This window comes from Hyperoodon ampullatus (assembly GCF_949752795.1).
Source record: "Hyperoodon ampullatus genome assembly, chromosome: 2".
Lineage (NCBI taxonomy): Eukaryota > Metazoa > Chordata > Mammalia > Artiodactyla > Ziphiidae > Hyperoodon > Hyperoodon ampullatus.
Window position 1 is genome coordinate 172,925,517 of NC_136915.1, and position 11,360 is coordinate 172,936,876.

General features: G+C 44.1%; 1 protein-coding gene across 1 annotated transcript; it reads left to right on the forward strand.

Moving 5' to 3' along the window:
* Window positions 1–3,769: 3,769 nt before the first annotated feature.
* On the forward strand, window positions 3,770–8,976 carry CREG1 (cellular repressor of E1A stimulated genes 1; the record flags this gene model as incomplete). The annotated part of the gene is made up of 3 exons (XM_079698710.1): window positions 3,770–4,114; window positions 7,368–7,487; window positions 8,788–8,976. The coding sequence occupies 3 exons, from the start codon at window positions 3,770–3,772 to the stop codon at window positions 8,974–8,976; spliced, it is 654 nt and encodes a 217-aa protein (XP_079554836.1).
* Between the last annotated feature and the right edge of the window lie 2,384 nt (window positions 8,977–11,360).

Here is an 11,360-nt window from a genome sequence, read left to right on the forward strand (position 1 = left end):
AAGAGAAAGAAAGCAATTCAGAGGAAGATGAAAAAGAGCAAACGTTTGGTAAACAAATGTTTTCTGCACCATACAGAAACAATACGTTGCAGAGAGGAATTTTAACAAACAGACTTTGCTGGGTTCTGTGAAAGGAAAATAAAAATGGAGTAGGTATTGCTAAGAGAGCTCTCTAAAATGGAGCCAAGAGGCTACTAAAGAAGGATGACTTATGCACATCTCAGCTGGGATGGAATCTGACCTTTTGACGTGATGAAGTCATCGAGACTTCACCTGACTTCATCCACAACACCTGCCAAATACTCAAAATGTTAATTGGATCCTTACCCTAAAATAACTTGTGACAGCCTGTCTATTTGTTGGACCCCTACCCTAAAACAACTTGTGATTCCTTATGGACAAATATTTTCTGACTGCAGTCAAAGTCATCACAATTCTCGCCCGGCTACTTTTAACAACCTCGTGGCTTTCTGGGGTTTTTTGGCTTTAACGACCCCTGACTCTTTTTCTCAGAACACTCTTTCAGGGTTATCCAAATCTGTATCTGCTGAATTACAATTCTTAAGACCCCAAATAAACTCTTCCCTTCTTTGCAGGCTCCTGCATTACTTTTTGGTTGACAGCTCTTCCCTGTCTAAAACAACTAGCTCATGTTATACTCTAGTTATCTATGGTGATAGCTCCCTTCCTGGAACAGGTCCTTTACTACTTTTAGGCAGTTAGGGGGAAGGTCAAAGGTTCTTCCCAAGTCTTTGGGCCTTGGTTGTTTTCAGCTCCAAATAATCCACATGCTTATAGCACTTGAAATCCTGGGCACTGAATTTCAATACAGCTGTCACCACTGCAGAGAATAGAGTAAAGAAATAGGACAGAAACAGGATGTCCTACAGAATATTCAGAGGGCTCTTAAACTTAGCCAGTTTTCTCTCAAAAAAGGATGATAGCTTCATCTTCCCAGCAAAGGCTCTAAATAGGAATGAATCTTGGCATTGTAACTCCTTTGAATTATCTCATGTTGTTCTATAGATATGCAGTTAAAAGGCATTTAAAAAATCTTAGATTGGATGATGCAATCATACCAGAGCTTCTTGAAGGGACCAAAGAAGCACCAACATTATTTACTAGGAAGAAAATGCCTCATGAATAAACAGAAATCTCCAAAAAAAAAAAATTCACATGCCAAAGTGGTACATCTTGGGGCAACTTATTCTGAACTACTGCACTATGAAAGAAATAAACAGGGTCGTCCAATGGAGAATAACCAAGGAAGACCTCTTAGAAAGAGTGGTCAGGGAGGCACCTTTAAGAAGTGACATCTGAGTGGAGATCTGGATGTGAATGAGGTAGCCATGCCTGCAGCTGAGGGAGGAGCATTTTGTGCAGACTTAACAGCCAGTGCAAAGACAGACACTGAGAGGAGGTGCTTAAAACTGGAGGTTTGTAGACCTTATTCTCATGCTCAGATGCATAAGACCAAGTTCTAGGCACCTGTGTTGTAATGGGGCTATAACAGGGCTTACTGTTATTTCATAGACTAGCAATAGTGGTATAGCAATAAACAAAAAAGATTTTGTAGTCCTCTTGCAAAAAAAGTATTCATGTTCTAAAACTTACAAAAGGCCCCTGTTTTGCATGCTAACAGAAAAACAGAGAAGAGAACCAAAAGAGGTATCAGATATCATCTAATCCAACTCATTTTAGAATCGAAAACAGTGGTCCAAAAAGGTGAGATGGAAGTCCCACGTTCACATGACTTGATAGTGGCAGAGCTGAGATTAGAACTCCGACTTTGAAACTCCATATGCTTTTTTCCTTAACAGGTTAGGGATGAAATATTTGTAATTGGCAGGCACTCAAATGATTTGTATTAAATATTTGTTTTGAAAATGATAAACCTGATTTTCCTCCTCTCAGATTTCTCCCACTTAGTTTTCCATCTAGCTCGAAGCTCTCCCAAATTCATTTGTTAAAAAGGAAACCAGGGCTTCCCTGGTGGCGCAGTGGTTGAGAGTCCGCCTGCCGATGCAGGGGACGTAGGTTCGTGCCCCGGTCCAGGAGGATCCCACATGCCACGGAACAGTTGGGCCCGTGAGCCATGGCCGCTGAGCCTGTGCATCCGGAGCCTGTGCTCCGCAACGGGAGAGACCACAGCAGTGAGAGGCCCGCGTACCGCAAAAAAAAAAAAGGAAACCAACTTTGACTAAGGTGCTCACCCCCTTACCTGAATGTGCAAGCAGTGTGTGTAACACCCTTTGGCCACCAGAGGGAACTGAAGGCTGCTACTCAGAGGAAAAGTTCTCATTTCTGTACCCAAGTTCTGACGGGGTAGCCTGAGAATCTTCCTGACAGGCAGAGTTGGAGGCAGGAAATGGAGGCGGGGCGTCGGCTCACAGACCTGCGGCCCCCACCTGCTCAGGTGACTGGCCCAGGGCAGCTGAGCCACGCGGCATTTATAACAACGATGAAAATGGGGGTTTGAGGCCGGGCCAAAAAGATGCGGACTCACCCTGAGGAGATGTGACCGAAGCTTATCATTATAAAGACGGCAGATTGGTGATATGAGCTTACTTAGCAATTCCCTGAGTATCAGAAAGAGGAAGCACCCCTGAAGAGACTGAAGAGATCATTTGAGGAGGAACAAAGGGAAATGCCACTTACATGGGTTGAGGGGTCAGCAAGGGCAAGACATTTGTGAAACCACTGCCTCCAAGCCTGATGACTTAGGTCCATAACTGGCTTCCATGAGTTCGAATTCGTGCATGGTGTTAACACATATACGCTGAATCTAAAAAAAAAAAAAAAAAGGTTCTGAAGAACTTAGGGGCAGGACAGGAATAAAGACGCAGACGTAGAGAATGGACTTGAGGACACGGGGAGGGGGAAGGGTTTAACTGGGGCGAAGTTAGAGAGTGGTAGTGTATATATGTACATACATACACTACCAAATGTGAAATAGATAGCTAGTGGGAAGCAGCCACATAGCACAGGGAGATCAGCCCGGTGCTTTGTGACCACCTAGGGGGGTGGGATAGGGAGGGTGGGAGGGAGACACAAGAGGGAGGGGATATGAGAATATATATATATATATAGCTGATTCACTTTGTTATACAGCAGAAACTAACACAACATTGTAAAGCAATTATACTCCAATAAAGATGTTAAAAAACAAACAAATCCGTGCATGGAATCCTGATAATCCCTAAGTGTCTCTGTCTGAGAGACTCCTGGGCCAGGAGTAGTTGATAAGGTGTTAAATTTGGGGGCTTCTATCTGTCCCACTGGGACCCTTCCTGCTCTTCGGTGCGGATATTGAAGTAAACGGAAAGGAGGAGCATACGTGGAAAACGCAGCATTTCCTCTCAGATGCCAGGTAGTCATATCCAAAGGTATTGAAGGAAGGCGTACGGGTGAAGAGACTGGTCCTCTCCTAGTAGTATGACTTAGGCAACTGCTTAATTTCTCTAAGCCTCCGTTTTTCCATCCGTCAAACAAAACAAATCCCATTTAGGACGATTTCCCAATCCTGACAGGGCCGGGCCGGAACGGTAGGAAGGTGGATCAACAGTCCGGTCCCAGCAGGATGAGGAGCCGGCCTAGGGACACGCCCCCCCGCCCACCACTCCCGTACTCCGATTGGTTCTCTTCGGAGGGGCGGGGCCGGCTTGCCCGAGGTGGGCGGGGCCGGTAGCGCTGGGCGAGTCCCGTAACGCTGGGTCAGCCTTGGGCCTCCTAGGTCGCAGGGCTCCGGACTTTCGAAGAGGTCACCGCCATGGCCGGGTGTGCCCGCGGGTCCGCGCGTGTAGTGCTCGCCTTCCTGCTGGCGCCCGCGCTGGTGGCCCTGCTGGTGGCGCCGGCTCAGGGCCGGGGTGGCCGGGGCCACGGGGACTGGGGCGCCGCCGAGCTGCTGCCGCCCCGCGAGAACGCGGCGCTGGTGGCTCGCTTCGTGACGAACGTCTGCGACTGGGGCGCGCTGGCCACCATCTCCACTCAGGAGGGGGTGCGCGGCCGGCCCTTCGCCGACGTCTTATCGCTCAGCGACGGGCCCCCGGCCAAGGGCAGCGGCGTGCCCTACTTCTACCTGAGCCCGATGCAGCAGTCGGTGGGCAACCTGAAGGTGAGCGGGCGGGGCCGTGTGGCTCCGCGGGCCGGAGCGCGCGCGAGCCGGAGCGCGCGCGAGCCTTTCGACTGTAGCTTGAATTATGCCTGCGAAGGAGAGCCAGCCTCGTAGAGATAAGAATTTGAACCCAGCCCAAACCCCTGCTTCTTCTCTCCCGCGCTGGCCGGGCTGACATTGCAGCTTTCCAGTTGTTGGGCAACTAAATACCAGGAATTTCACACACACCCTCGCCACCGCGCCACGCACTTGGGGCCAATTCTTTACCAGCACCTGGAGGACTTCTCAGCCCTGAGTCGTCTTCGGGCACGGTGTCTCATTAACTGGGCTCTAATTATTAAAAGTTTTACCGGGTGTAGAGGCTGTTGGGTAGTTTAGCACTTTGTATAAGTGGCTTCGGGATTTCTCTTTGACACCGCTTCTTTTGAGCCAAGGATTTTTTCTTCAGCAGCATGAAGCGAACAGACAACTTCGTGAATGATTATTGCAGTCTTTAGGCCTCGTGTGCACATGAGCTTCCCCGTTAGGGATCGGACCTTTTGGAGGGCCATGTTCTTACCCTTTGCCCACCATTTCTGGCAAGGCCAGGTTAACACCTCTCTGGTGGACCCCTGCTGTGTCAAGAGCGGTGTCACAGCTTGGGAGACTAGAGCCACACTGAGTCCAGGAATGGAGCCTGATTTGGGGAAGGTTCTTTTGACAAAAGATCCCAGGTTTGAGGTTAACACTGTTGATAGAGATAAGATGAAAGAAACCTGATATTTGCTGAAGCACTCACCGTGTGCCAGGCTGACCTTTCCATTGATCTTCCACTCATTGTCTCTTTTAATAACCTTTGAGGGGGCTGTTACCATCCTCATTCTGCAGATAAAGAACTTGAGGCTTAGATAGGTTATGTAACTTGCCCAAAGCCTTTGGCCACACTTGAATTTCACCCCAGATCCATCTGCCTTCAAAACACAGGTCATAGAGTGGTGGCCCATGAGCTGATCAGGCCCACAGACAGGTTTTCTTTGGCCCACGCAGAGTTCTGTTTTGTTTTTAATAAATCTGAATTAATTATCAACATTCAAAAATGGAGATTGCAACTAAACGTCTAAATTTCTAACTTCTTGAAACATTGGAAGCTCTGTGGCACTGGGGGCCTGCATTCTTTGAGCAGAACCAGAAGCAGCTGCCTCCTTAGCCAAGACACATACACCCCCATTCACCATTTTCTTATTCCCAGCCCACTCTGCTCTCACCCCCTTAGACATTTGCTCAGAGCAAGCTCATTCCACTCCCACCAGTGCTGTTCAAACTTGGCTGCAAATACAGTCACCTGGGAAGACTTCTAAAAAGGCAATTCTAAGACATTTTACTAAAAACACATTTTATTAAAAAAAAAAACACCCAAATCCCTCCCTGATGCTTCTAATATTGGGGGAGGGCAGTGAGAACCACTGCTATACATGAATATATTTAAACTTTTGCTGATATTATCTTCCTCATTTTAGGAAATGTGGAAACTCAAACTCAGAGGTGCAGAGACTCACTTGTGATTAGTCAGCTAATGGCTGTCAGGTGGAACTTGAGCTCAGGTCTTTGACATCTCTAGAAAAAGGCAGTGGTGAGGCACTTACCCAGGATTTCAGGTCCGTGATTGCAGTGAAAAGGCATGGACATATCAGAATTAGTCTGACTCTGATGCCGTCGATTAACCGGTCAAAGCTGGTTTCTGCCTTCTACTTTTCCCCTCCTTCTGACCTCTGTCTTCTTCCTGTCTGCCCTTGTGTACCCTACCCACCAGATTTACATGAACAAAATACCACTCAGCATTGCCGTCTGCCCAGAAACCTTTAACAACATCTGGCTGCCTAGAACTGCATAGGATTCACCTGGATGTTTGTTAAAAATGCAGATACCTGGGCTGGGAATGGAGCCCAGAAATCAGCATTTTAACAAGCTCTCCAGGCAAGTGGTTCTTGGAAAGTACTGACAGATGCCAGCCTATAAAATACAATCTTGACTCCTTAGCTTGGAGGTGAACCACCCTTACTACCCCCAGCCCCTGACCTCCCCCCACCTTGTCCCCAACCCCCTTCCCTCAGAAAGCCTTTCTTTCAAGCAAATTGGGTTTTCACTACTCACAGTCATGTCTTACACTTTCCCAGTTCTGTGTTTTTGCAGTTACCATTCCCTTTACCTTTAATACGTCTTCCCACTTTTGTGCTGATTCGCCTATCTTATAAGGCTTTCTAGGGTTTCCATATCACTCCAGGCTGTGCTGACATCTTCTTACTGTGAACTTCAAATACACTTAATTGTACCATTCACTTGGCAATTAGTTATATGCTGCTTTTTGACCTCTTCTGTGTCTTTGTGTTGCATTTAAAAAATTTTATTTATGTCTGACTTTTCAACCAGATTATAAACTTACAGAGAAGGGAGAGACCTTATCTGAGTCTCCCCCTCCCCTGTTTTTGGTCTCCTATAGTGCCTTACCTAATAGTTTGTTGACAGCAAATATTTGGCCCAATGATTCCAAAGAGATCTCGTTATGACTCACTGTTTTGATGGGTCACTGTGAGATGGCACAATTCCCCACACAAGACACCTGGGGTTTAAAACACTAAATACAGCAGGTGAATTTTACTGTAATCTGTCAGCAATGCCTTTTATGAAGCTGATTTCTGAATAAGAAAGAGTTAGAAATTTTGCTTGCATCACATTTTTAATCTAAGAATTCTCTTATTGCTAGAACAGCAGCTTCTCCAGTTTTGAAATCACATGACAGTTTCTGCTAGCATAAGATAACCAGGAAGCATGATTCAGCTACTTTCTTGCTTAAATTGTACAATTAGCTAGTTGAGCCACTGTGGTATTTTTATGCACTAGTTTCACATTAGTCTAGTCCTTTAGTTCTTTCAGTAAAGACTAGAGATCAGCCTTGTATTTGGGTGGTACTGTAATTATAATTCATCTGGTGAATATGGGACAAATTAAGAGTTTAAGAGGAAAAAAAGTGTTAAAATAATTCTTACCAAGTCAATTAACTTTAAATATGAAACAACCTCCAACACACCTTTTTTGGAGAGAGGGTAAAGATCATTCTCTATCCAAGTAGTAATTTTCCCAAGTGGAAGGTGGTATTTTCCAATTCATTTTTTCATGGAAGAACGGTCAAGCTCTGGGGACGGTATGCAACTTGTGAAATTTATTACCTCTCCAGAGACAGTATTTCACATGAGAGGTCTTCATTTTCTCTCTACAGGAGAATCCATATGCTACGCTGACCATGTCTTTGGCAGAGACTAGTTTCTGCAGGAAATATGGATTTGATCCCCAAAGTCCCCTCTGTGCTCACATAATACTATCAGGAACTGTTATCAAGGTAAATAGTTATCCTACAAGAACAGATACTTGTTTCAGAAGAGCATCATGTTATTAACAATGAAGGAAGAGATATCTTAGAATAAAATAAAATTGATTTGTGGTTGAGATACAGAGTTAGAATATGTTCTAGTATGTAATTTCATGAAAGCTAACGGTTTTAATCAGTTGCTTTCATATAGGTGTTCAATAAGATATTTATGAGGAAAATGAACTATTTTTTGAAGCCGAACAGATATAACAGCTATTAAGTGCATATATGAGGAACATCTGCTCAGCCAAAGTTTATACTCCTGACCATGTTGTACATTGTACAATATTTCCCATGTTTGGGTTCCTTGTCTCCATATTTTAACAGTGGCTTAGAGCAGAGAGTGGATTTAGTAGGTTAAAAGGGGAGTATCCATTATTAAATACTAGAAATGAATTTAGTTTGGGGTGAGTGCTAGAGAGAAGAGGTTAAATAAAATCGTGGGAAGGGCAAAGGGCGAGGTGTCCTGGGAACTGATCTGATCACCAAGCAGCAGACCAGCTTCTTGACCTTGTCAATCATGAATACCTCAGATAAGTTTTGTCTGTGGTCTCAAAATTCTATGTGGATGCATCTCTAGAGTTGAGTGTCCTTCACTGGCAAGAGAAAGAGGGGCTGCAGATACTCTTGAGTTCCATTGTGCTTCTTCTAAAGACGTTTATCCTTTGTGTACACTCATCTACGTGTTTAACATGTGCATGTAATGGGATAAAAGTGCTAATGTTACATAGCATAACCACCAGTAGCATTTTATTATAGCACTTTGTGCCAATTACTCTGATAGCTCAAAATTGCTATTTAGCAGTGAAAATTGGTACTCATGATGGTTTCCTACTTTATTATAGTATGTGTTATCACCAACATTTGAAATCTCCATTGTTCTCTGCATTTCTTCAAATTTCCTTTACTTCCTCTCTTGATTCCTTAAGATCAGAATTTATAGTAGATTTAAAAAGTTCTCAGCACAAGGGGGAAAAAAAAAGATGAGAAAAAAATTGTGGCTATGTGTGGTGATGGATGTTAACTAAACTTGTGGTGATTATTTTGCAATGCATGCACATATCAAACATTATGTTGTACACCTAAAACTAATACAATGTTATATGTCAATTATAGATCGTTAATTTTAAAAATAAAAATTAAAAAAATCAGGATTTATAACTAAATAAACTCCTTAGGATTTTTGGAATGCTAGAATCACACATTCTTAACAGCCAAGAAAACAAAATGTCACTGCTATGAGTAGGTTTATTTTACATATGTCTTTTAGGTGAGTGAAGCAGAAATGGACGTTGCAAAGAATTCATTATTCATTCGACACCCTGAGATGAAAACCTGGCCATCCAGCCATAATTGGTTCTTTGCTAAGTTGAATATAACCAATATCTGGGTCCTGGACTACTTCGGTGGACCAAAAATAGTGACACCTGAAGAATATTATAATGCCACATTTCAGTAAGTATTTACATGTCTTTCATCTTTCTAATATTACAGCCCTTTTAGAAGGTCCTCAACCTTCTAAAGCAAGGGGGTCTTAACCATTTCATGTACCATGGATCCCTTTGGCAAGCTGGTAAGGCCTACAACTCCCCTAGGAATAATATTTTTTAAATACATAAAGTACACAGGATTACAAAAGAAATCAACTATATTGAAATACCTTTATAAAAATATTTTATAAAATGCGTGGTGTAGTAATACGTTGGCTTTTTAATGAATATGTTAAATAAAAGGTCTAGTAGCACGTCCATAACTTTTCTGCACTTTCCGAGTAGTGAGAACTGAATATATTAAGACATCTACAGCAACTCTACCATGATGTGAGAGTATCTGCGATTTCTATATTTCCGTTGCTGGCCGTCACAGATACACTGTCACCACTGTGGTTTATTGCCTACATTCATCATTGAAAAGAATGATACATTTCAGTTAGAGCTTAATGAAAATGAAAACTTTTTTCCATCCCAGTTTTTTCCCGTCACAAACCCCCTGAACTCTATCTACAAACTAGGACACCAGGTGGAGATTCTATTATTTTTTCTTTTTTTTGTCCGCACCCCACGGCTTGAAGGATCTTAGTTCCCTGACCAGGGATTGAACCTGGGCTGTGGCATTGAAAACGTGGAGTCCTAACCACTGGACTGCCAGGGAATTCCTGAGACCCCATTTTAAGGCTATGCTTCTGGGGCCCTGGGTGGAGCCCTGTTCTGACCCGTGATGGCATTTTCTCATGAGAATCAGACCCGGGTGCTTCCAGACCATGAAGGATCTACATCGAGTCCGAGCACATGACCCCTGTCCCCTCAACCCCGAGTCCTGTGAGCACCTGTGGAGGTATGTGGTGTATCCTGCCAGGAAGCGGATACTTAGAGGGAAGGAGTCATGGGAGAGAATGAACGAGAAGAACATAACCTATAGATTGGAAAGGGACAGGAAAGAAGGGTCTGATCAGATTCTTTGAAATTAGGTCAGGGTTCAAATGAAGGAATACAGGGACTTCCCTGGTGGTCCAGAGGTTAGGACTTCGCACTTTCTTCAGGGGGCCTGGGTTTGATCCCCAGTTGGGGAACTAAGATCTTGCAAGCTGCGAGGCATGACCAAAAACAAACAAACAAACAAAACAAAACAACCCCCCCCAAACAAATGAAGGCATACAAGGGACTGGTACTTTCCCCAGGCGACACAGGTCACTCTGGCATGTCTGGCAGCCTCAAGGTCTAGCGGATGGTGAAGACGATAACAGTAGCAGTAGCGTTTGTTGAGCATTGCTGGCTGGTGCTGTACTGGCAGCTTTACATGTCTGAACTCACTGAACTCTCACTGCAATCCTATGAGTTAGGTAGTGTTTTTCTTCATTTATGAGATAGAGAGCTGATGCACAGAAAAGAAAGAAACTGGCCTAAAGCCTTACAGCCAGTGAGCAATGGTGCTGGGATGCAAACCCCAGCATTCTAGCTCCACAGCCCTCAACTTGCTTCTAACCAAGATGTTTTGCTGCGCCTCTGGTTACCTTACTGGCAGCTGGCCAGGCTTCAATTCCAGTGTAATTTATACACTTTCTACTTGTAACAGACTGACTGCTGTTTGTGGAGATTAGGGTGACATGCTAAGCTAGACCTGTAGGTTGCAGTTCAGGTTTGGGTTAAAATTCTCAGCATTCGTTTATTCTGTCTTATTCTATTGTACAACAGTTCTCTGGTGAACTATTGACTTTCCACCATGATTGTAAGTCTCTTCACAGCAAAGCTCAGGTTTTAGTTTTGGTTTTTCATTCCAAACTGGACCTAGGACAGTACATGGCACAGAGCAGGTGTTTAATAAATACTGGCTACTTGTCAGGCTGATCCTTTAAGACAAAGATTCTCGACTTCCTTGTTTGAATAAAGAATCTAACAGTCATGGTGTTTATTCCGCTGCCGTGCATGCAGGAGAAGAGGCCTGGGCCAGTGATTGTCTCCTGGACACGAAAAGCCATCTTACTTTATAGGAAGACAGAGGTAGCAATTACAACATTATGGCAGGGCAACAAATTATCAAGGAGGACAGACAGTAAGATAATAGGCCTGCTCTTTGAGGTTAAAGTTCACTTTTACAGGACATAACAATCTCTGAAGTACAGTTACCTTTGTATAAATAATATGCCCGAGGGCAATGCTTGCTTTAATAACAAAATAAAACTGGGTTTTCCCATAAGTCTCCACGCCAAATAAGTGAGTAAAATAGATAAATTTGAGGTTCCCACTTAATTAACACAGACGAGTGGGCCTTTTCTGCAGCTCAGAGATAAAAGGGAGCACTCTCTCCTGTCCTTCTGAGAGGAGGACAGAAGACTAGCCCAGGGTG